The sequence below is a fragment of the Vipera ursinii genome (assembly GCF_947247035.1).
Source record: "Vipera ursinii genome assembly, chromosome: 9".
NCBI lineage: Eukaryota > Metazoa > Chordata > Lepidosauria > Squamata > Viperidae > Vipera > Vipera ursinii.
In genome coordinates, this window is record NC_139523.1 from 8,624,642 (window position 1) to 8,650,559 (window position 25,918).

General features: G+C 38.8%; 1 protein-coding gene across 4 annotated transcripts in view; it reads left to right on the plus strand.

The window, feature by feature from the left end:
* The first annotated feature begins 4,613 nt into the window (after nucleotides 1–4,613).
* ZMYM4 (zinc finger MYM-type containing 4) overlaps nucleotides 4,614–25,918 on the plus strand; it is a 57,737-nt gene continuing 36,432 nt past the window's right edge. Inside the window, exons 1-4 of one of the 4 annotated variants that reach the window (XM_083369736.1) lie at nucleotides 4,614–5,141; nucleotides 20,414–20,558; nucleotides 23,875–23,937; nucleotides 25,425–25,467. Coding sequence is in view for 2 of the 4 variants with exons in the window: in XM_083369734.1 (XP_083225860.1) it covers nucleotides 25,383–25,467 (85 nt within the window). In the remaining 2 variants the exon portion in view is untranslated. Of the gene's footprint in view, nucleotides 5,142–20,413; nucleotides 20,559–23,874; nucleotides 23,938–25,306; nucleotides 25,468–25,918 lie in introns of those variants that run through there. The other 3 variants (XM_083369735.1, XM_083369734.1, XM_083369733.1) reach the window with 3 other exon arrangements.

Here is a 25,918-nt window from a genome sequence, read left to right on the forward strand (position 1 = left end):
GCCGAGGTTTGGGGAGGTTTGGGGAGACGCCCAAACCTCCCCAAAGGTCGGCAGGTCTGCGCGGAGGAACGGAGACCTGCCGAGGTTTGGGGAGGCGCCCAAACCTCCCCAAAGGTCGGCAGGAGGAACGGAGACCTGCCGAGGTTTGGGGAGGCGCCCAAACCTCCCCAAAGGTCGGCAGGAGGAACGGAGACCTGCCGAGGTTTGGGAAGGTTTGGGGAGGCGCCCAAACCTCCCCAAAGGTCGGCAGGAGGAACGGAGACCTGCCGAGGTTTGGGGAGGTTTGGGGAGGCGCCCAAACCTCCCCAAAGGTCTGCAGGTCTGCGCGGAGGAACGGAGACCTGCAGAGGTTTGGGGAGGCGCCCAAACCTCCCCAAAGGTCGGCAGGAGGAACGGAGACCTGCCGAGGTTTGGGGAGGTTTGGGGAGGCGCCCAAACCTCCCCAAAGGTCGGCAGGAGGAACGGAGACCTGCCGAGGTTTGGGGAGGCGCCCAAACCTCCCCAAAGGTCGGCAGGTCTGCGCGGAGGAACGGAGACCTGCCGAGGTTTGGGGAGGTTTGGGGAGGCGCCCAAACCTCCCCAAAGGTCGGCAGGAGGAACGGAGACCTGCCGAGGTTTGGGGAGGTTTGGGGAGGCGCCCAAACCTCCCCAAAGGTCGGCAGGAGGAACGGAGACCTGCCGACGAGCCGCGGCCACACAGGGTATTCCTGTGTATTCAGGCTTGCAAAATGGCGGATCGAGCCTCTGCTGGCGGCAGAGGCTTGCAGAACGGCGGATCGGCTTATACTCGAGTCAATAACTTTTTCCAGTTTTTGGGGGTGAAATTGGGGGTCTCGGCTTATACTCGAGTCGGCTTATACTCAAGTATATACGGTACATACAGTGCTTATCTTCATAATTACAAAAATCTTGTCAGTTTTTTTAAGTCAAGCTAAGAGATGGAATTATCCGTTATACTATCATTCATCTGCTTTATTTAGTTTATCATTAGCCTATGAGTGATCCCAATTAGCCATGAACCAAATTCTCACATCAATTTATGAGCCAGTTTAACCATGGCTTATTTTTTGGTTAAGTTAGAATTACTGGGTTTTTACATCATGCAAAGTTGAAACCAGATAAATCCCATTATAGTTCAGCATGATGCATCATCAACTAAGCCAGCCACAGATCAGGTGTGAGAATTGCGGCTTCAGTCTAAAGATTATTTAATGCTGGCTGTCAGTAAGGAGCTTAATGCAGAGATACTGGTATATAAATGTAATGTAGACTAGTCTTTCTCAACCTTGGAAACTTTAAAATATGTGGAGAACTCCAAGAATTCCCCAGCTGGCCACTGAAGTCCACGCATTGTAAAGTTCCCAATGTTGAGAAATACTGATGTAGACAGATGAACAGATATATGCGTAATAACTAGAATTGTCATTATTTGCACTCTGCATTTATGCTAAGATTTCTGATTAACTATTTCTACATTTCCCAGATTTCCAAGACACTGGATTTGTTGGTAGGAAATTCTGGAAGTGTTATTTTCAAATTTCAAGAGGTATTACATTTGGAAAAGCTGATGTGGGCTATAAATTCACAAGAAGAAAGAGTTCTTCTCAAAAGTCCAAATAGGGCAACCTTTTCCTTTTAATTACCCAGCTTTCACCCCCACACCATCAGTGAAACTATCAAGAGAAGAGTTTGTATCAAATAGCATTCAAAAACATTGAGTGCCTCTGAACATACATATTCCGGTTAGCTACTAGAGTTAATAATCTGTTAATCTGTCCACTTTTTTAAAAGAACATTGTTAAGAATGAATGAATTTTTAAATTAATTCATTAAAATGAATTAAAATTAAAATGAATGAATTTTTTTCTTAAAACAAATGCATGAAATAGTTTACACCAATATTATTTAGGGGATACTAGGGTGATTAAGTAGACTATCATCTTAGCTTCGAATATTTGGATATAAATTATATCTTGTGCAGATTTTGAATCAACATTGTTTTAATTTATAATATGTTAAAAAAATAAAATTATAGAGACACACTGTCTTTTGAATATACTATGGCTAGAGTCACACATTAAGCCATAAATGGGATAGCTATGATTTGTTGAATAAATCATTTCCCTAAAATTACACAGATTATACTGTAACTATAATTTTCAAAGCGCTGTCAGAGATTATTCACTCTGCTAAGCTGAACAAATCACTTTATGATTTATTATCGTATGTGAACCTAACTTGCCCATAAAGTTTATGGCATAAACCAAAGCTTACAGATCATATTGGATGACTTGATACATTGTGCTAAGTAAGACAAATCAATCGATATTATTATGGCTTAATGCAATGTGTGAACTCAGCCAATAAAATAAAAATTATGTTAACATGAAGAAAAGGGAAGGAGAAAATAGCAGAAAGAATTACTATTTATGAAACCTTCAATATCAGTGAAGTGGCTGGAGCCAGATTTTAGTAATTAGAAACAGTTATTACAATAGAAACTTTCAAAGAATATTTTTCTCCAATATGTTAGGTTCAAATTTATTCTTATGAAAAACATTCCAATGTTTGGAATGTTTTGATTTGAAACCTTAAAGTAAATGTGATTAATTCCACTTCATTTCATTTTGCCACTGATCTGATAAATTTAGATATAATTATACTATAGAATTATGTTATACTTACTGAAGAATTTGACTTAAAAATCAACCTAATTTTTTATAAAAAATAATAATGAAAAACTAATTTTCTTGTCATAAAGTAAGTGTTTAGGAAGACTCAGATCAGATCAGATCAGAAACTAAGATTTAGCAATTGTAAGTGGAATGTTGCCTCGTTTTAACCATAATTAATATTTTAAGATCATAAGGAGCCACAATCTTCATTCACGATTTAACTGTAACAAACTCACAAAGCAACCTCCATGGAAGTTTTCATTTGGTGAGATCTGAGTTGAGTTTTATGAAACAGAGGTTGCCTAGAGTCACTCTGAAATGAGCTGTCTCTAAAGCTGTCTCTAAATCTGGTATGTATGTATGCATGTATATACATATACATACATACATACATAAGGGACGCGGTGACTCAGTGGGTTAGGACGCTGAGCTTGTCGATCAGAAGGTCGGCAGTTTGGCGGGTCGAATCCCGAGTGCCGCGTAACAGAGTGAGCGCCTGTTACTCGTCCCAGCTTCTGCCCACCTAGCAGTTCGAAAGCACATAAAAATGCAAGTAGAAAAATAGGGACCACTACGGTGGGAAGGTAACAACGTTCCGTGCGCCTTTGGCGTCTAGTCATGCCGGCCACATGACCATGGAGACGTCCTCGGACAAGAGCTGGCTCTTCGGCTTTGAAACGGAGATGAGCACCGGCCCCTAGAGTCGGAAACGACTAGCACGCATGTGCGGGGGAACCTTTACCTTTACCTTACATACATACATGCATATACAGAGAGAGAGAGAGAGAGAGAGAGAGAGAGAGAGAGAGAGAGAGAGAGAGAGAGGGAGATACATATTTATACATATCAGTGGTGAGGATCAGAGCCCCCAAACATGTAGTTTGATGTGGGCACTAAAATAAACAGTCAGATGACAGATATCAGATGACACAGGAAGTGTGCAGATATGGAGATGGTTAACTATGGGTAGCTTTTTGCTGATGCTGGATCCTTTTTGGGCCCTGGGAGCACCTACTTTTTAAAAGAACTGGATATTCGCTCACCCAAAAGAGGGAAGCTCACTATGACTAAACCTTACTAAAAATTTAAATGGGGCTTCACACTTGGACCCCTTCCAAAAGCAGCTAGCAGCAGTTTAACCTCTCGTAGGTTCTGCATCATTTAGCCATGAGACCTTGTTGCATTATTTAGCAACGAGACCTTTCTATTAATGCATCCAGCAGTGATATCTATTTATTTGCTTTAAGGGACTTAACTGGAACCTAGATCCTTCACCAATGAGCAAGGTCATTTGTGCTGGAAGTGGCATTCTTCTGCACATGGGGAAAAAGTGGCTTAGGAAGACTTGGCCAACCCAAAGAAAAGGATGGTGGTGGAGCCTTGGTGGAGCAGTGGGCTAATGCCTCCTTAAGTAACACCAGCTGCCTGCAATTAGTGCAGGTTCGCATCCCACCAGGCTCAAGGTTGACTCAGCCTTCCAACCTTGGAGGACCCAGATTGTTGGGGGCAATAAGCTGACTTTGTAATAATGCCCCTTGGGGGAGCCCTAATAAGCCCCAATAAGCAGGCATATACATAGAATGAAGGCTATTGCTAAGCACATTGATTTGTGCTTAAATTGTAAGCCGCCCTGAGTCTTCGGAGAAGGATGGGATTAAAATAAATAAAATAAAATAAAAAAGTTATGGCCAAAGATGCTATGGCAGGAGCACCTGTGCAAAGGACCATCCAGCACCAGGGTGTTCTAGAGTGGTGGGGTAGCCTTGCCCTTTCCAATGGCTACTAAAGCCAAATCCATCTCTTATTCTAAATCCCCCCTCGAGCTTTTTAATTTTAACTTCCCATTGGCTCGTCACGACCCAATTTCTGGCTCGGCTCTTCCTCCAGAAAGGGGCGCATATGGCCCTTTAAGAGGGCGCCATTCTAAGACCAGTCCTAACGTGCTCCAACCTCCACAGGATGAGCCTCGACTGCGCCGGCGCGAAGGGGAGGAGACCAGGCGGGCCCGGAAAAAAAGGGCAGGGCGATAGGCTGAGGGGGCGTGCGCCTGCGCCGAGCGCGTGCGCACTAGCCTTCTCCCCGCCCCTCTCGGCTTGGGCAGGTCTCTGCAGCTTTAAGAGGGTCGTGCGGCCTGGAGGGTCCCTCCGACCGTCGCCTTACTTTGGCCTTGGTTGTCTCGCTTCTGTTTCTTTTCTCCTTCTTTTTTTTTTCTTTCTCCGTGGAGGGCTCGGAGCCCTCGAGCTCCTGAAGGAGGCGCTGTGCCCTAGCCCACCCGCCGCCTCGCCCGCCTCCCGAAGGCGGCTAGGGACCTTCCCGGGGCGCCCTCTGAGGCGGCAGCGCCCGCGCCCCTTTTCCCTCGGCCCCGGGAGCGAGGAAGAGGACCGCCTCCCCCTCCCCCTCCCCAGTGGCGGCGGGCCCCCCAAAATGGCGGCGGCCAAGGAGGAGGGCCCAGGACCGCGCGCCAGAGTGAGTGGGCGGGGCCGGGGGCGGGGCCAGGAGGTGAGCTGGGAGGGAGGTGGGTGCCTGGTTGAGGTTCGGCTGGAGGGTCCAGTTGAGCAAAGGGAGGTTGTGGGGGCTCAGAAGTGTGGGGAGGGTCCCTGTGGGAGATGGACGAGGCAGGAGAGGATGCCTTGAGACTTGGGGGTGGGGGGTGGGTGGGGAGGGCTGAGGTCCAGCAGGGTTGACCCAGGCAACGAGAGTCTGCAGAGCTGAGAGAGGAATGATGGAAAGGGTCATTTCCAAAGGATCATGGAGGGTGGCCTTGTTGCTTTTGGGGGTGGGGGTCTATCCCCTTTGGTGGCATGGAGGGAGTGAAGGGAGATCCGAGATAACTGGGGAAAGCTACGCTGGACCTGGAGAATCTCAAAGCAAAGCCAGAAAGGAGTGTCGTGGACTAGTTTTCCTGTGGGGCAGCAGATCTAGCAGGTTGGGAGAAGGCTTGAAGATGTTGGAAAGGACATAGGGGTGAAGGGAGATGCAGCACCTGTCCCAGGGAGAACATCAATTAACCAGTGGAACAACCTGCCTCCAGAGGTGGTGAATGCTCCAACACTGGAGGTTTTTAAGAAGAGACTGGACAGCCATTTGCCTGAAATGGTACAGGGTTTCCTGCCTGAGCAGGGGGTTGGACTAGATGACCTCCAAGGTCCCTTCCAACTTTATATTATTATTAGTATTAGTATTATTAGTATTATTATCCTTAAGAGTTGAGCAGATGAAAGATAACAGAAGGGGGAGAGTGGAAAAGTTGGATAACGGGGGAGGGGGGAAAGCATGGGTAAAAAAGGTGGACTGATTAGAGGGTATGTGGGCAAAAGAGTGCTTGGGTACCTGGAGAATGGGGGCAAAGAGCTATTTGCCTTAGGGTTTATCCTTGTGAGTTAACATCCTGATAACGGTGGAGCCAAAGGGCATTGGTAGGTTTACAGTTAAAGAAAAGACATATATATATATATATATATACTAAAGCCTTGGGTATGTACCTCTGCAACCTTCCTCTTGGGAGGATACTCCTAGATTACAGTATTTCTTAAAAGAGTAAAGTGATGATGGTATTGATTTTCATTATCTCTCTCCTTTTTGGCCCATAAATGACTGGAGCCGTTAAAGGAGGCCTTTGTGATATATAGCCTGGTAAACCGATTTGGATTTGTGACTTGTTAAATACTGGGTAACATCAGGGTTTTGGTTTTTTGGGGGGGCTAGATGGACAGGTGGATTCAACTCGGTAAGCTTGACATTAATGGGATGTATTTATATGGGAGTCTCATGCAGCCTTGGTGTTGGTTTTGTTTCATATTACTGGCATTTAATAATGAGTTGTTTCCTATTTGTAGTCTAAGCTGTATGACCATTTCCTTTTTAAATGGTTGAAATATTGTCACACATATGTGCACTTGCACTTCATCATGATATCATTTTTTAATATGTCTAAGACTTAACATGCAAGGGAAACTACCGGTATGGAAAAAGGTTGGGCATCACCAGTCTTAACTTCAGTGTGCTCAGATTACAGTTCTTAGTTAGAATAAAACATTAAACCACAAATCTTACCTTTTTTTAAAAAAATGGATAAAAGCACAATGAATTATCAATATCCTCCTATTGGCAGTGACCTTTTGATTTTCTTGGCAAATGAAGGACTTCAGTCACAGAGAACTAGTATGTAACTGAGCAATCTATTTTAAACTTTCCTGCTGGTCAAACTACATGCCTTTTCCACTAGAATTTTGCTGCAGTCCCACCTATGTTTTGTGATGTCATAGCATGGAAGAGATGGAGTTTGCTGTATCAAATAGAAGGTATGTCTGCTAATATGCTTGTGTTTGGGATGAAGGTGAAGATTCGGGCTATGTGTGTGAGCTGCTTACAAATAGTACAAGTTTTAAATTATATTTCCTATCAATAACATTTGCTTTGGCTTGGATCTTCTAAAAATATAATAATTTCAAGTTCATGGAAAGGGCTTTGGTTTTTCTCCCTAAAAATTAACTCCTGAGAATTGGGGGATTAGTGGAATATGTGAAGAGGCTGCAAATAGATGAAGACAATTGTCTCTTTTATATGAATGGAAAGACAATTTGAAATCTGTGCCAATATTTTGTGTCACGAACATATTGGATGGCATCTCTTATAATTAATGCAGAACTTGTATAAATAGACTTATGAGATGCCAGCTACCACATGCATATAATAGTTTATTCTTGTCAAGGAAAAAATATATCTCATTTAATTAGCTGTCAGAATAATAATGTAACTGCAGTTTAATTGAAGTAGCTAATAAAGATAAAATTTCTTGTACTTATTACACATTTTATTTTAGCCCTGAGTAATGCAGTCAGACTTAGATTTGAGTAGCTGAGCGAATAATACTAATTGTCTCATTGTGGTTCTAAATTATGTTAAAATGATATATACTTAGGACTTTTACACTAGTGTCAGATCAATTTAATTGTTCATTTCAATTTTTCTACTATGAATGGAATTTAATTCTACATATTTAATTCCTTGCAGTAGCCTTTCTAGAGAAATAAGGAAACATTCTTCATTGAAAAATAGAATTTTAAAGTGTTGAGAATTGTTATTCCACTATAATAATATAGACAATACCCATCAAACTCTTTTTACCAATGAAATGTGATTTCTGGAAAGTTTAGTTTCTCTAAATGGATGAAAATCTATTATAGCATTTTTTTAAAAAAATATGAGAGCCAGTTTGGCCTAGTGATGAGGGCACCCGCTAGAAACCAGGAGATTGTGAGTTCTAGTCCGGCCTTAGGCATGAAAGCCCCTTTCTCTCAATCCATAATGTCTGACTTGGACGATAAGGCAGTCCATCAATTCCTGTCGTGATCAGTGGATCATTATTTGGCCGTTCCAGAAATAAAAAAAGTTCTGCACTTGCAGGAAAAACATTAGGAAGAAAAATAATAATGTAATGTTAAATAACTATTTAGTAAGCAACATATTCGGTATTGGTGAATGGAGGCAGTGGTTTAATAAAGTGCCCATTATTTTAGTGATAACAGCTTTTCCTAGAATAACACTAAGCAAGCCAACATAAAAACAGTTTACATGAGCTTGTTTGGACAAATCATAGTCTAAGCTATAAAATAGACAAACTAGTCTTGTCAGAGTACAAAACTTAATCTTGTAACACTATTTGTTTAGATGTATTTTTTGGACATGAAATCTATTATTAGCACCACTAATTGCCAAAGAAATAGAATTCTTTAGATGGATATTTATTTTAATCTATAAATCAGCTTTAAAAGAATCAAAACCAGTACTCAGTGAAAACAGACACCTGATGACCTGAGGATCAGGGGTTGCCAGAAAAAGAGCCATGCTCTAATGGCCCTCAGTATTGTATATTGATCAGAACCCAGTACAGTAATATGTTTCACTTAACATAGTGAGGAAGTCTGGAGAAAATCTTTGGAGAAAATATCTAAAGAGCCAAGATTTTAATGTCAAATTCAGCAACTGATATCGGGCAGGTAGACTGACACATCTGGATTAATTTAGATAACATTTGCTTTTCCCCTTTGTTTTCACATTTTTCCCCTTCTCATTTTCACTTTGTCTCTGAGGTACATGAACTATAATATTTAAAAATGATAGTTTCTTTGTAAATTAAGACTGAAAAACGCAGTAAAAATTAGAAAGAAATCTCTATGCAAAAAGAAGAATAGCAAATTTGATGGATCAGAACTGTAAAAATCTTACCTTCCTAGTTATTCAGAATATTATTTTGCCAAAGGCAGTGTTATGTTATTTAAATTTTCCATTACTACCCTCAGCTTTGCTAATAAATCAAATTTCAACTTCTTAAATTGGATATTTATAGCGATTCAGTTTGAATAACTTTTCCATGCTTGCTTTGTGTTGCTCCTTGGTTATAAAACATCATGTTAATTATTTATCATAAAGGAGTTGCTGGGGAAATGAATGAGAATTGCATAAATTGACTGTGCTGGTAAGTTTTGTGCTTGTCAGTCAGTGCACAGTAATGTTGAAATTAAATTTTCCAAACTCCTGAATTCATACGAGGCTTTGTTTCTTAATTTAATTTTTTATACTATCTTGCCTTTGGAAAAAGCAGGCAACTTTTATTGAATATCAAAAATCAGATCAGGGGTTTCTAATTAATTGTGGTTCCCTGGCTAAAACTGAGAAACATCAGTTATTAAGAGATTGAGCCATATAATTTGTACTAATATTGCGATGCCAAGAAGGCTTGTTCATAGCAAATTATTTGGAATTGATTATTTGCACCAACTTGGTCGGCCAAGAGAGAGAGTATGCCATATGTTCAGAACAACTTCAACTATTACAAATCTAGATTAGGACTGAACTCAAACTAATACAAAATATGAAAGCATAATGCTGTAAAATATTCTACTCTTCTGCTAGTCAAATGCAATGCAGTTTTCCGCAGCTTGTTGCTTCCCAGATGTATTTTGCACTGTAGTTATTAGGATCTTCATGTTGACTAATTTTCAGTCTCAACATATCTGGAAGGTGCCAGTTGGGAAGAATGTTTTACTACTAGTATTACATTTAGAGCAAAATAGTCCTTGGTTGCTGCCCATGCCCTGAAAACAAAATAAGTTATGCCTAACCCTTAAAGGCTGTACAATTGCATTTTTGCCGTATATGAAGAGTTACCTGTTATTTTCATAACTGTACACATTATAACATTAGTTTTCTGCTTTTATTCCAGAAATCTTAACTTTAATGTATGGTGTATAATTGTCTGTAAATCTGTAAAATAATTTCAAATTAAAGCAGTATTGTTTTGTGTTTATTTAGTAAAACCAAGCTAAAATAATATAAATGATGTTATTTTTTATATTGTATCATTACATGATACAATTTGCTAATAGTGAAAAGGAATTGAACTAGAGAATGAAGGTGTTCTATACCATTCTATTTTGAATTTAGTTCTAGTTATTTCATTTGGGTTTATTTACATAATGCCTCAATAGGATTACAGCCCAAGGATTACATTATTCAACTACCAAGGATATTTTATTAGCATATCTTAAACTTTATATTGAAAAACATTTAAAGCATAGCCCAAGAGATATTTGAGGGATATTTATATATTTTAAAAAAGGAATAACTAAGTAAATACAGCACATTTACAGGTATCTTACTGAGATAGCTTAAGGGAAAATTAGGATATTGGAAACATTAGTGTTCCTAAAGGTCTGTACCCATTTACATGTGATTGTATATTTATAAGTTTTAATTTCAAATTTGACTAGCAATATAGTCATTACACTTCCCAGTTTGATAATGTTAAACTAATTGATTAGAGATATTTTCCATTTTTGAAAAATACACCTTTTCAATTTCATTGGAAATGTATGACAATATGTGCAGCTTATCCAAAGAAAAGTTTGGATATAATCAGTTTGCATTCCTTTGGTGGCTTAAAATAAGTTTCCTTATTTTTGTATCAGTATTTGTATTCTACTTTTCAGGTAGTAGGCTGAAGGTAATTCACACCTTTAAATTTATAAGCATAATGCAGAAGGGAGAAGGAAGAAAGATGAACGCATAAAGTGTATTCATATTTGAAAAAGAAAAAGAATTCTTTTTAGTTATTGTTTACCCAAAACCACTGTTAATATTTTCATCAGCAAATGCTTGTGTGATTTTATTTAAAACATGATGTTTTAATTCTGTATATCACACGTTTAGGTGTATCCCAGTATTTCCCAAAGTTTTATCTATAAAAACATAATAGCACGCCTTTCATATGGCCATTTACCAAATTCACTCAGCAGATGTGCCGAATCATGAGGTGAATGGATTATATTCCAAGGCCCACCAAATATACTTTGATTCATTGCATAATTGTTATGTTTTTATTTCTTTAATTCATAGCAAATGGCAGCCTCTTTATGATCTGGGCAGATAGTACTTGAATGAGGAACCATTTGGAAATCCCTGCGCTGTAGACTGGAAAATTAAAAAAATATCCCATAAGAAACCATTTCTATGTTATGCCAATAATACAACAGCATAGATCACCCATGTATTCATCAGGATTTGAGCTTGGCTCAAAGGATTATCTTGCACGCTTACCTGTTGAATCTAGATAATCAAAGATAAAATAATTTAAATGAACATCACAGAATACAATCAATTCTCCAAAGTGCCCCTTTGCCTACACTGGACAGTTTTATCACCCAGGCTTCTGATAATTATATCTTAAAAATCTCTCGAGAGGGCACAGGTTAGTTACCTCTTTTTTTGAGCAGCATAGGCCTAGTTTGCCTAGGCAAATATGTTACTTGATCTTCCAGTGCCAAGAGGTTGCTAAACAGACTGTTCCATATATTACAGACTGAAAAATCACAATGCTTGTTGTGACCCAAACATAGAATACACTACAGGTTCTGTGATCTGTCTAGCAGGAGAGCTGGATTTGGGAACATAGTAAGCATATGCAATGTGGTCATCCACAAAGGCCTCTTAATTGTTGCAGGCTATTTATTCTAAACATCCAGAATGTGATACAGGAGATCAATGACAGGAATTTCATCTGAGATCTGGGACTGTTGGGATCTGAAGTATGTGCTGCATTACATACGTTATTGCTAACAATACTAATAATCTGGCTGGCTGTGTGACCAACCATAATTCATTTGACATTCCTGACTATCAGTGACTCTGTTTATGTAGGTTTTGTTGATTTTTTTAATGTTCTTTGATTAATGAGGCTTTTACATTTTTAATGATTGTGGCAACCCGTGGAATTGCCATAGTTATCAAGGAAAAGTATGATCAACGAGTAACAGATTTGAGTGTGTGTGAGAGAAAGAAAGAGAGAATTGGATTTGTTTTTTTAAAGGAAAGCAGTTCATTCTTGATGGTTCTGGATGTTTTCCTGATGAGATTTTCCTCTTTCTGGCATGATCTTTTCCTGTATCGGGAAAACACACAGATATTCCATGAGTCAAATGGTAGTTTCAAGAGAGAAAGAGTTTTTATAGCAAGAGTGAATTCATCCCCATCCCCAGCCTAGATCCATATAACAAAGCCCTGTTTTCTTTTTCTTTCCCTCCCTTCTGTTTTTAGCTCATTTAAACTTTGGAGTCATCCACAAAAATCACCTGCGTCAACACCATAGAACTGTTCATAAACTTGACAATCTGACATTGCTTCAACTTCAACTCCATTCTAGTAACTTTGACAATGTTGTTGGCAAGTGGACTAGACAAAAATTAGGGACTGTGGCTGTGTATGTGACAGAGAAAGACACCCCTCACATACAAACACCCCAAACCTAATTGGATGCTTTTCTTGGAAGTTTTTTTTCTGTGGAATTTTCTTTTTAAAAAAGACTGGGAATAATGAATAAGTGAAAATGCTGCCGAAATCTTATGTCCAAGTTTTAAAAACTGGATCAACTTCCAATGCATTTTCAATCTCTGTTTTTTGTCTCCTGTTCCTTGGTTATCTTTGATTGAGGGGATTTCCAAACCCATTTGTAATATGACCCAGGCATCTATACTGTTCTATATCGTTATGAAAGGAGTTATTTCTTTTCAAAACAAGAATTTACACTGAGACATTTATGTGTTCCTAGTCTTGCCCGGTGTGGATCTTTGGCTGTATAGGTACTTTTGCATGTAGAGAGCTGATTTGGAGTAGTGGTTAAGGTGCTGGCCTAGAAACCAGGAGACTGTGAGTGCGAGTCCTGCCTTAGGCATAAATGCCAGTCTTTCTCAGCCCAATCCACCTCATAGGATTGTTGTGAGGAAAAATAGGAGGAGGAAGGAATATTAGGTAGGTATGTTGCCACCCTGAGTTACTTATATACTAATAAGGGGAGGATAAAAATCAAATAAATGTCCCAGATTAAATCTTGGGTTCTCCAGGTATGGCTGAGAAATAATGATAAGATAACCTTTACTGACATTTTTTTTACCGTGGGCACAACGGCACACATCAAAAATTACATTTAGTTGCCTGCTTTCAAAGTGAACACATACATGAGACACACCTAGACATCCGATATACAATATAAGTATAGACCCACACCCATATATATATATATATATATATATATATATATATATATATATATATATATATATATATATATATATATATATATATATATAACAAATAATGTTAAATACTGTCCATCTTGAATATATAACGGAAAGAGGAAGCTTGGGACTTCACACATTTATTGCTGTATGGAATGAAACTATGGCTGAAACTGGATGTTCTGCTTCGGATACCACAAAGCCTCCTCCCAGAAGGTAGCAATAATGCTGCCCAATTCCATGAATAGCGCAGTTATCGGTACCTTTAGACTTACAGATGAACCCGTAGTTTTATCTAGAAAAACCAGTTTCCTATGACCTAAGTATTTTAGAGCTTCCATGAGCATAGTTGAAGGAAGTGGAGCAAAGTGATAAATCAACAGCAAAGCAGTGTTCCTACTACAAGGAGTCACTGCAAATCCCAGACATTGACTCTCTTGAGCAAAACTGCTGATCGTGTTTGAGGAAAACAAGTTATTGCTGAAATAGAAGAGAAAACTTAGGTATAATGATCGCATATGGCTAATACTGAACTTCCAACATCTGGAGGGTGCCAAGATTAAAGTAATCCTCCTCCTTCAGGAAGAATGCAAATATAAAATAATTACATTTTTTTCAAATGTAAAAATAAATTAAGTGGGACTCTTAAAAAAAGAAATCCATTTCTATATAAAGCTGAACCAAAACATCTTTAGACGACATTGGTCCAAACCATAGTTTCTGCTGTTCAACTTTATTTTTTGCGATGCAATTTTGCCGGAATATTTTGCTGACTTATTTGCACTAGCTCAGATTTGTCGCTTTTGAAAAGCAGCTTCAAACATTACCTGTGTGTGTTTGTGTGAATTTGTCACGAATCGTGTGTGTGTGTGTTCCATATATTACAGTGTAAATAGCAGAATCACGCATGCCCTAGAGGAATTCTGAGGTGGGTTTAATTTTCCCCATATTAATTTTTTTTAACAGCTGCTGAATGTGTGACATTTTTCTTGACAAACCTTAACTACTGATTGTTGAGCTGCTGTTAAGGAAACAAAAAGTAGAACTACGGTAGTTAAAAAAAACAAACTACTGTTGATCCTAGATACTGATATTGTTATTATTACCTACATCATACATAGTTTTCCCCTAACACCCTTACCCTGAACACTTTGCTCATCCTGTTCTTGAGCAATTCAAACAACTCAACATTTCCATCTAACTTTGCCTTGCTTGAGAAACCATGAAACAGGCATGAATTTTCACTTGCCTTGAACAGCTCTTTCAAGTGGGGAACTATAGGTAAAGGTAAAGGTTCCCCCGCACGTGCGTGCTAGTCGTTTCCGACTCTAGGGGCCAGTGCTCATCTCCATTTCAAAGCCGAAGAGCCAGCGCTTGTCCAAGGACGTCTCCGTGGTCATGTGGCCAGCATGACTAGACGCCAAAGGCGCACAGAACGCTGTTACCTTCCCACCGTAGCGGTCCCTATTTTTCTACTTGCATTTTTACGTGCTTTCGAACTGCTAGGTTGGCAGAAGCTGGGACGCGTAACAGGCGCTCACTCTGGTATGCGGCACTCAGGATTCGACCCGCCAAACTGCCAACCTTCTGATCGACAAGCTCAGTGTCCTAACCCACTGAGCCACCCTTACCCTGAACACTTTGCTCATCCTATTCTTGGAGCAATTCGAACAACTCAACATTTCCATCTAACTTTGCCTTGCTTGAGAAAACATGAAACAAGCATGTATTTTCACTTGCCTTGAACACAGCTCTTTCAAGTGGGGAACTATATAACCAGGGCTTTTTTTCTCATAGAACGCTCAGAACGGAGTTCCGGTACCTTTTTTGGATGGAACCTTGTAGGGTAGGCAAGGCGGGTTGTGTGACGTGTGAGTTCCGGCACCTTTTTCTTTTACAAAAAAAGCACTGTATATAACCCACTAATTCTTAGCTGAGCTGGCCCTGCTGGGAATGTCCTTGCATGAAGAGGGCAGGTGAGCACCCAGTTGTATTGAGACCAAAGAGAATGAGCATGCAATGACCCTCTCCTTGCAGTTCTGGTGGCTGGCGCTAGACACGGGCAGCTGCAACAGCTGCTAAGGCTAGGGGGCTCTACACTTCCAGCCGAACCTTCCTGAGTTCACAGCTCAAGCAGGCTCCCTCCTTAGTTGCACTCTATGGCTGTCCTGACCTCTAGAGGTTCACTTCCTGTTGGAAATGCTGCTTTTCCTGCAGCAGGTATATGCAGCAGGCTGGCTCTTTGTTACCCACTGCACTTCTTTCTCCTCTCTCTTTAGATGCTATGAAGGTAGGAATTGATATTCTGCAAAGGATCCGGGAAAGGCACTTGCCTGTGGAATGGCTAGGGTTTCTCTGAATGATAAAGGGAGTTCCTCAAGCCTAGGGGAGGGGGAGGGGACTGTGATATTGGCTAAAGTGATTAACACATCCCCCCTCCCCCTCATCAGTGTGTCCCAGGGCTGGGAGCTACCGCCTAGACATTATTTTGTCAGGGCTTAGGAATATCTGAAATTTTGATGCTGTTGCATAAATGATTTGCCTATTCTGCACCTTTTTATTTTTTTTAAAGAAGCAGTTTGCCTTAAAAGCATTGTGTATACAAGTTGAAAAATGTATTGTTACGGTTCTTCAATTTCAGCAGAAATACTGAAGTTCCGAGAACTTTTTATGATGGGAGTAAAACATTACTGGGTCATCGACATTTCCCCCCCCCCCCCCAAATTGTTGCTCTGAGTCAGTCTTGTCAGTCTCAATTTGCTCAGATACACAACTTCTATCTTTTGTGTTACAAAAATCAAGAGATTTGAATTAAACGTGTGGTCTGAAAGCGGTTGGAATATTTGTTTTACATTTCAGTGTTGTCCTATCGTAATGGGGGGGTCAAGGTTTTGGTTATTTCCTGCTGGAATTTGGGTAATAAAAAGTTACAATATTGGAAGAAGTTGATTAAATGTAATTGCTGTCTGATAAAGGGATTACTTTTAATAGAAAGAAGCATACTTCAATGATAGAGCACACAGTTGCAAGGAGAACATTTGTGGCTCAGTCACTAGCATTTCAAAGATTAGTAGAAAATATATCTTCTCTAAAAACTGCTGTTTAATATTAAGAGTACATCGCTAGGTGCATCAGTAGATCCACTCAGTACAAGGATGCTTGCAGTGTGTCTATTTTTATGTTGCTGTTCTGAAATAGAATGACTTGGTAATTCTTCAGAACCTGCAGAGTAGGCCAGTATTTTTAATTCCATATTGCAGATGGAGGAGTGCATTTTTGAATGTACATAGTTGCATGTTTATTATTTATTTAAACAATTTACATGGTCATCCATCTTTACTTCAGCAATCCTTTACATTTTGCAGCACTTCTAATATCAGTAATACCAATATTAGGGTAATTGTTCACTTATATTATTTGTTCTGACATGTCTTTTCTGGGGTATTTTGAAATAATGTTTAGTGCTACGGTACATTAGTTATTGTAGATCTGATGCAATTCTTCTATGGACCTTGCACTATGCATTTGTACGATGTAAAAGAAGGTCCGGATCGTTGCTAATCTAACTAGAAAATATAATCTTCTCCTCTAATATAACTTCTAGAAGACCTCAAAGGTCCCTTTTGGCTCTATTCTGATTAACTTACAAAGGGGGTTTTCCTTGCAGCAAACTAATATTATATACTTAAACCACAGGACACCTTTATCCTACTGTATGTTCTTCCTGGTACCACTAGGACAGTTTGTTTAAAAGAAGTATGATAATTAAATAGAGTAGTTTAGGCTCTGCTTTGGAAAAAGGGCAAAATAATTAACAATTGTATCGTGCCTTTCAAAGTGTTATTTGTAAAGTTATCAAACTATTGATCATGCAATTAGTTTCTTGTACAGAAGGAAAGGATTAGTTCTGCTTTTAACTACACCCAACCCCATGGCTGCAAATAAGTGGAGAGATATGATCCAGGACAGGGGTCTTCAAACCTGACCCTTTTATGACTTGTAGACTTCAACTCCCAGAATTCCTCAGCCAGCATCTCAGATTTAAATGATTTTGGTGTTGGCTTTATGGTATAAACACTGGGGCAGTGCTCATTTTTAAAGAAATTTTTATTTTGTTCATGGAGCTATAAAGTTTCATATAATGTGACAACGTTTATATAAATAATTGTACAACATATGTGTTTTGCACAATTTGGGGCCCAAATGCCCTTCTTAACCAAAAAAAAAAAACACATGATAATGGGCAACCAAAGGTGGGAGGAAAGATTTTAAAATAATGAGAAGCAAATTTGGTCTGGCATAACAATTCCTAATATGTAAACTTGAACTTCTTAAATTCTTAATGAAGACTAGGCTTCATTAGTTGAAGGATGTCTGGACTTGAGAAGGTTTGTCAACCGGAAGTCATAAATACAGCACGGGAATTTAATTTTCCTTTCACGCGACACAAAAAAGCAGTGCTATAAAACTTGGATTAATGTTGAAAAAAAGGAAAAAAGGACTCCTGTTGACCACCAGAAGGGTGGATGAAGAGAAAAAGAAAGGCTCAAAAGTTTTTCATTACATTTTAGTCAGATACATAATCTTATCACTTGAAAGAGGGGGATGGAAAAGTTTGAGAAGTTAGAATTGACTTGCTATAACTGTTATTCAGGGAACTCAGAAGTAAGCCTTATTGAAGTTAAGTTGGACAAGATTTTGGAATCGCCTCAATGGTGAGTTGATTTTGCTTTTGCAGCTGGTACTATGAGTTGGTGACAATCCTGGTCTCTTGAGTTTTGGAATTGTCTCCTACCTCTGGGCTCCTTGGCCCAGGCTGAGAATTTTAATTTTAATTTTAACTGGGGTTTTATTTGTTCAGGGACGGATATAATTTTTTTATTGTTTTTAACTTTTGTATTTTTGTTTTTAATCACCCTGTAAACCGCCCTGAGTCCTTTGGGAAAGGGCGGTATATAAATGTAATAAAATAAATAAATAAATAAATACTTTGGTCCAGGTTTGTCTGCTCCTCCACACAACATAGAATTTTAAAGCCAGCTTTATTTTTGCATTTTTATTTTGAGAAATGAAATGCTCCATGCAATCTACTAAGCTAATCTGATTATTACAATCTAAACCAAACTTTTTTTTTTAACCAGTTGCATCTGTAGACAATCAGAATGCTGGGTTGTTGGTTTTTTTACTGTAACAGTAATCAATTTATTAAAAAGTGTTTAGAAATAACTGATTTCATGTTCAAAAGATCTTAAAATCATTAATTATCCAAATTTGCGTAATCTGAAAAGTTTTATTTCTTTCAAATGTTGCTCGGGTCATTGTTTTTGTCATTTGCCATGTAAAACAAACATGTAAACTGAGGTCATGAACGTATTAATAATTTGTCTTTATATTGTTAATCTACTCATTAGTGTTGCTCTTTTTTACATACCAGTAGAAATGACATCTGTGTATTTCACATGTGACTAGAGCAGTTTGAGTTCAGCTAAGATACTGTGAACTTAGTATTTTCAGGACCAGGTTGTTGAGATTTTATAATATCATTTCTCATGTAAACTATGTGCCCAAACAATAACAAATGTAATTATTTTAGAAGCAAAATGTTTGCATTTTTACTTTTAACTTTCTGTACACTTTGTTTCAAGTGCATTGTTACAAACATATTGTGCTGCAATTTGTAAATTTGTATTTAATTCTTAACTCTCCTTAGTATCAGATCTAAATTTTTAGCTAGACTTCAGTTTTGTTTTTTAACATTCTGAAATCAAAGTTGTATAAGAAAAAAATGCTATTGAAGCAAAAAGGAGAAAATGCCCTCAAAAACGGAAAAGATTCTCACATCTAAAATATGCCATGAAAGTAAACATGAAAACAAAACAGTCTAAGTCAGGGGTAGGCAACCTCGGCTCTTTTATGACTCATGGACTTCAACTCCCAGAATTCCTGAGCCAGCATGGCTCAGCATGGAAGCCTCTCTTTTTCTCCTCAGCATGGCTGGCTCAGGAATTCTGGGAGTTAAAGTCCATGAGCCATAAAAGAGCCGAGGTTGCCTACCCCTGGTCTAAGTGGATAAAACCTGTTCTGAAAGGACACAATTAATTATGGGCTAAAAATATACTTTTATAGAATACCGAAAAGGACAGCTCAGGGAAAATAATAGGTCTTCCAGCTTACCAGCCCCCAAAAATTGTTTCATTCAAAAAGTGTTTCTGTTGGTCAGTCTTTCCTAATTTGTGCCTTTCAGTTGTGTTGGATGATTGTTTCTTAGGAGCCATAGCTGCCTTGATTGAGTGAGTTGTAATCCTACATATCTGCAGGACATAAAAGTTAGGCTGATATGTACATAGTATGAGGAAGTTGTAGCTGGTGGGAGTGCATTTGCTGCTGCTCAGGAGGACAGGGGATGTTATGGGTTTTATGTTGTAGATTTTTTAATGCTGTAAGCCACCCAGCACTGAGTCCGCATGTGTGAGTTGGCAGCCCATATATTTTTGTTTAATAAATGCAATCACATCTCTAAAAATTAATGAGAGCAGATTTCTGGATAAGGTTATAGCCCAGTGATGGCGAACCTTTTAGAGACCAAGTGCCCAAACTGCAATCCAAAGCCGATTTATTTATCGTCAGGTGTTTGGTAGGCGTGGCCCATTGGGTGGGCATGATACATTGGGTGGGCATGGCTGCGGTGGTAACGGCAGACTGGGTGAGACTACAATCAATCAATTCCAACTTTGTGAGATCTTTTTTTTCCCCGCGAGAAGTTGAAATTGATTGAACCTTTTTTTTTTGGGCACACGGTGGCGGAGGCCTAAAGTGAAAAGGTTTTATAAAACCCAGCTGAAGGCCTAGGACTGGGGCGATGGCGCGCATGCCCACAGAGAGGGCTCTGTGTGCCACCTGTGGCACATGTGCCATAGGTTTGCCACCAGGGTTATAGCCAATTGGAATGATTTTCCATTAAAAATCTATAAACAAACTGATCTGAAGCTCTGAGCCATGGCTGCAGTGATATCTGTGTCCCAAAACTTAGTGTGCAGATGCTAGATGAAGCATTCAACCTTTGAGAGTAGCGGACGTTTTGGGAAGTCCTTAAAAGGACCCTGTTTCAAAGGATGAGAAAGAAGCCCTTTAATTAATTAAACTTAATTCCTTTCGTCCCCAATCTAGAATCAAAGGTAGAGGAGAATCCTGAGTCTCTTGGAAGGGAACTGAATTGAGGCAAAGGAAGATGCAGCAGTAACCCGAGTGTTACCCCTTCCCTACATATACAAAGGACCGCAAGCAACAGTGACTATCTGCCAGCAAGAAACAGGTGCTCCCTACTTGCCTAGCAATAGCTCATCAGTACCATAGTTGCCTGGGTGTTTTAACACATTTTACCATGCCAAGCCATAGAATTCCAAAACAGACCTTAACAATCAGTACATTTATTTTCATAGGATGTAACAGAAGAAGCACCGCAGTAGGCTTTTCAAGCTTTCATTCATCTGAAGGCATTCGAGTGCAGAATGTGCATCATTGGGGGAAAAACGGTCTTAGGTTTCTACTCCATTTTCTTCATTGTGGTTGTAGAAATGAGCCTTTGAGAGCCATTCTGGAAGAGCAATTGATTTATATAATATCCTTATCCTAATTATCAGTGACTTAAGCTTTTGGGACAGGGGAGCTGGTTTTAAGAACTCTAGATTCCAAGTTATTAAACTCCCTGGGACTTAAAACACAATATGTTTTAAGCACGGAAGTCAAGGTGATCATATTAGCAGTTTACAAATTCAGGCTGCTACTGTGTCATCATCACATGCTATTCCTGACAAAATAATGGGTCGAGCACAGCAATATATATGCTAAGCCAGAATTGAGGGTTGTAGTTTTTTTAATCATGGGAATGGCTTCAGAAATGCTGCATGAGCTATCTCTGTCTCTGTCGCTTTCAACCAAGATTATTTAATGTTCTTACACCTGAAAAGTAGATTCACTTTGCAGGTTCAGTATAGTCATGAGACAGTTAGGTCTAAAAGCCTTTCTTGATATTACTGGATGTCTGATGAGGAATCTTTCAGTAGATCTTCTTGCAGTACCAGCCGCATTCAAGCTGTCCAGTTCACCTTGTGGGTCCTGATAAAAATGTCTCACTTTCAGTTGTGCAGAACACAATGGATCAAAAGATACCTTTCTTTGGGTTGGTTTTCTGTACCCTCATGCTCTTAACAAAATGTATCAGGAAAACGGGGAAGTTGTTGTTAGAAGAGGCTTTAGTTGCCAAAGATCTTTTGAAAGCAGAGCTGAGGATTCCCTTTTTTTTCTTTACAGATGGAGATCTCTGGATTTCTCCTTAACGCAGACGAGTTTTTTCATTGAATATAGCCAGTTCTTTATACCTCTGCTTTTCTCTCCGATGCTTCAAACTTCTTATTTATACCGCTTGTCTCTTAATGTACTGCTCTCTACTGCCATCTGTGGACTTGGATCTTGCTTGCCAGAAGCATGGGAGATTAAATCTTGGGAAAAATAATCTCTTGTCCATTATAGGAAAAATCTTTATGGAAAGTCCTGGACGTGGAAGGACATTTATTTAGCAATATGTTCGTTTAGCATATGGCATCTACGAAGGTCATGCAATCACTGATATGATGGAAGGACGTTGGTAATAAAGTATCTATGCATCTTGGAATTTTAAAAAAAATAGAGACCTTGCAAAGTATGTCAAATTATGATGTATTTATTTTATTGGTTGATCAGCCACCTCAATTTCTGTGGCAGTTCTAGACAATATATAATCATGTAATAAATTCATTTTAAAACCAAAACAAAAGATAGCAATAATAGCAACTTTTAACAACTCACATTGGGGAAACCACAAATACTAATATAAGCATCAATGAAACTCAGAAACAAGATCCCAAATTATGCTCCCCTGGGACCAGCTGAAAGGGCCAGATCTTCAGAGGTTTCCTAAAAGCCAGCAGGGACATGACCACATGGATTTCCATGAGGAATGTTGTTCCTGAGGGCAGGGGGGGGGCTAGAGAGAAGGCCCATCTCCAAGGCCCCATAACACAACTTATAAGAAAAGTCTGAAGAATGTGATACATTACATCTTTCAGTAAAGTAAGAAAGAATCTGAACGCCACACAAAAATTAAAAAGGAAAAAGGATGAATAGAAATAGGTACTGACTATTGAACCAAACGCGAGGGATTTATGAATTGGTAAATGAAGCAGCCCTGGAAATCAGCGAGATGACAGGCGCCCAATGACCCTCACATCCATCCATACTGATGTATACAGGCATTTCCTTCCTTTGATGAATTTCTGCCAGTATGAAATTGCTTTGTAGAATGGTGGCCTATCTTCAGATCAGCAGAAAAGCACAGAAGCTGGATTCACACATTGTGCTAAACTTGTCTTTGACTTAGAATACATCAACCCAAACATTAAGGGGCATTCAGTTAACTTTGATTAAATTAACAGTGGCTTAGTATGGTTGATACACGAAACTTACAGAATAAATCAATAAGACTTAAAGCTTTTAGTTAATATATTCATCTTTAAAGAACTTTTTTTTTCTTTCGCTCGTTCTATTTAGACTAGAAATCATCATATTGTCTATCCACTGCAGGATGAAGGCCTCTCTCTCTCTCTCTCTCTCTCTCTCTTTCTCAAATGTAGCATTAGGAATACTGCAAATTACTTCCTGTTCTGGAAAATACAGGCCATTTCTTTAAATAGAAGTATCCCTGACTTTTTCAGAGCAACCCATTTTGCAGAACACTTGGGAAAAACAGAACTTTTGGGAAAGGGAATACACTATTCTATACATCCCAATTAAGAGCATGGATAGATCAGAACAATTAGAAAGTCATGAATTTTAAGAAAATTACAAAGAAACTTTTTTTTTTGCTTTTGGGAAAATACAAGGACAATGGGGACAAGGAATTAGCTCTCATTACATTGGAAATGAAATTGCTCATAATTTTTACCATAGTGAGGGAACAAATCAAAACACTTTTTACATTCTGGCCTTGTTGATTGCAAATGAATGTTGACAATTCTTCAACTGTTCACAAGTTAAATTTGAACAAAGGCATATCAATACTTTTCCTTAAGTCAATTCTTATAGAAGGCAGTGTACCCCAAAAGATTGATATTATCCTGATTAACATTGACTGCTAGCCTTCCCACGTGATACTTTGAATGGCTGTATATATTTCTTAGTGAATTTGCCAGACCTGACAAAACATATTTGATTAATAGCATTATGGCTTTTATGTTAGATCAGACAGGTTGTACCGACTTGTGTCACTTGCTACTCTTACTGGGTTGACAACAGACAGTGCTGATGGCATGTCTGGTTTTTAATTGCTTCTACTTATAGAATGTATGAAGAAAATGGAATATCCAAAGCTGAATGATGTGGCTATTGCACTTACAAGCAAGCTGATCAAACTTTTACTTCTGCTTATCTTACAGGAGATTAGTATGGTTCCATATTAGTATGGTAGCCATTTATAGTTACAAGAAACGGTAAACAGGGTTTATGATCTGTTTGAACAAAAATGTTTTGTTTTCAGAGACAGGCCTCAAACATCTTTCTAAAAAGACAATCTTTTTTTTTTAAAACATAAACAGGTGGAGAAGCAAGGCCTAGTCCAAGTGGCAGCATAGGGTGCTTCATGTGTGGAATGTCTTCAGGTATGAAAAATTAACTACAAATCTCATGGGTTGAAGATAAAATATGATAAACTGTAAACTAATATGAGGATAGAGAAAATTATTCCAGAAGGGAGAATAGGATTGATACTGCTTTTTCTGGGGAAAAAGTATCATGCACCATGTCTATGTAGATAACAATATCATTTCTTTCCTTGCATCCTCAGGGAAGATAACAAATATCACTGTGGGTCATGACTCTGAAAATTAGGTCAACGAATAAAAACAGGTGCTGCCTCAGGAATGTAGAGACTTTACAACAGGTTTCCTTAAGGGCAGTTGAACGGAATGCACTATTTTGGAGGGGAAAATACAGAATTTAAAAACAATTAGAAAATCAGAAGCAGAATGTAATAATTTGACTTCATTAAGTCAAATTCACATTCACAAAATGCCAAACTCTCTGATTTGCCAATAAAGGAGAATATTTGTAGCTCAGGGTTGAAATGAGGGGTCCTTGGTACTCTCTGAGCTTGCACTGATGATGTTACCAAGTTTGGGTAATGAAACATCTGCAGAAAACATCCAAGCTCAGAGAGCACCAAGGACCCCTCACCAAACTGTTTTGAATCCAGTTTTTTTTTTTAATTCAACTTGGCTACTTTGAATGTCACACAATTAAAAGAGTAAAAAGTGGATGATTCAGGTAGGGACTCTTACATTAATTGAGCCCTTGGTTTGCAAATAACAGGGCTTGTGGGTCTTAGATGCATTCGATGAATGCTTGATTTCTAATTTTGTCTTTTCCACAACAGCATAGGTTCGAGACGAGGTTGGCTTGAGCCCTGTTGCTTTCTGCGCTTAGTATATACCCCTTTCAGTAAACCTTCTGTAGATTTCTTCACTTCACTATCTATTGTTTTGAATTGTACTAGAAAGATAAATTTGAACGTTGCTCAGTTTCACTCTTGCTCACGCTGGGCTATTTCACCACAAAACATTATTTAATTTGCAATGTTCAAGTGTGACTGAAATCCAAGGAGTGGCTTGCCTACTGTGATAAATGGTTTTTCAAAAACCACAGACACATAGGGTGAGGAATTCTTCATTGGGATGTTTCTTAAGGCAATATAAGTTCAGCACAAGACCGACTACATTTCATTATATACCATTTGCTTTAGGCTGGAAAAAAACAAAGAAAATTGCATGCCTAGACGGTAAGTTACAAACAAGAGTAATTGACATTGCTTAGCATCTCAAGACACATCTGTTAAAGCACCAGCCTTAGCAGACTTTGGAGCTTGAAGTAGCTTTAGTGTTAAACTTAATGTAGCAGGTGATTACATCTTTTATATGCAAAAGTTCAGAAAATATATCTTGTTTCTTTTATTTGTATAGCAGGATTATTCACCAGATAACCCCAAACTCTAGCATTTGTACTGGGAATTGGATAATAGAGAAGAAGGAAATGTTCTGTTCTTAAATAAATGAACCAGAATCACAGTGCAATTTTTTTTCCACCTCTGCAGTTTGAAGACAAAACGGATACAGTGTTTGATAACACAGAAGAACGTGAGTATGCAATCATTTGCTCATGAAATATTTCCTTACCCATTTTGTTTGTGTGTGTTTTGTATGTAGGAGTTACAAATGTTTATGTTAAGATAATCCAAAATCCAGGCACTTGTAAATGCTGCGTAAGCTGGTAAAGATGGGAACAAATCGTGCTCAAAACCTCTACTGTTTGATTAGCTGGATTAGGCCAATGGGCACGTTTCCCATCTCTGTTTGAATATAGCCCACAGGAATTAATAGTGAGAATGACTGATTTACTTCTGACATCCTTGAAATTTGTAGTACAGCTACTTTTTTATATGGTATTTTCATTTTGTGTCATGCTGACTCAAAAGGAATGTTGCAAATTTGGAATAGAATAGAGAGTAGAGCAGAACAGAATAGAATAGAATAGCAGAGTCTAAAGGGACCTTGGAGGTCTTCTAGTCCAACCTCCTGCTCAGGCAGG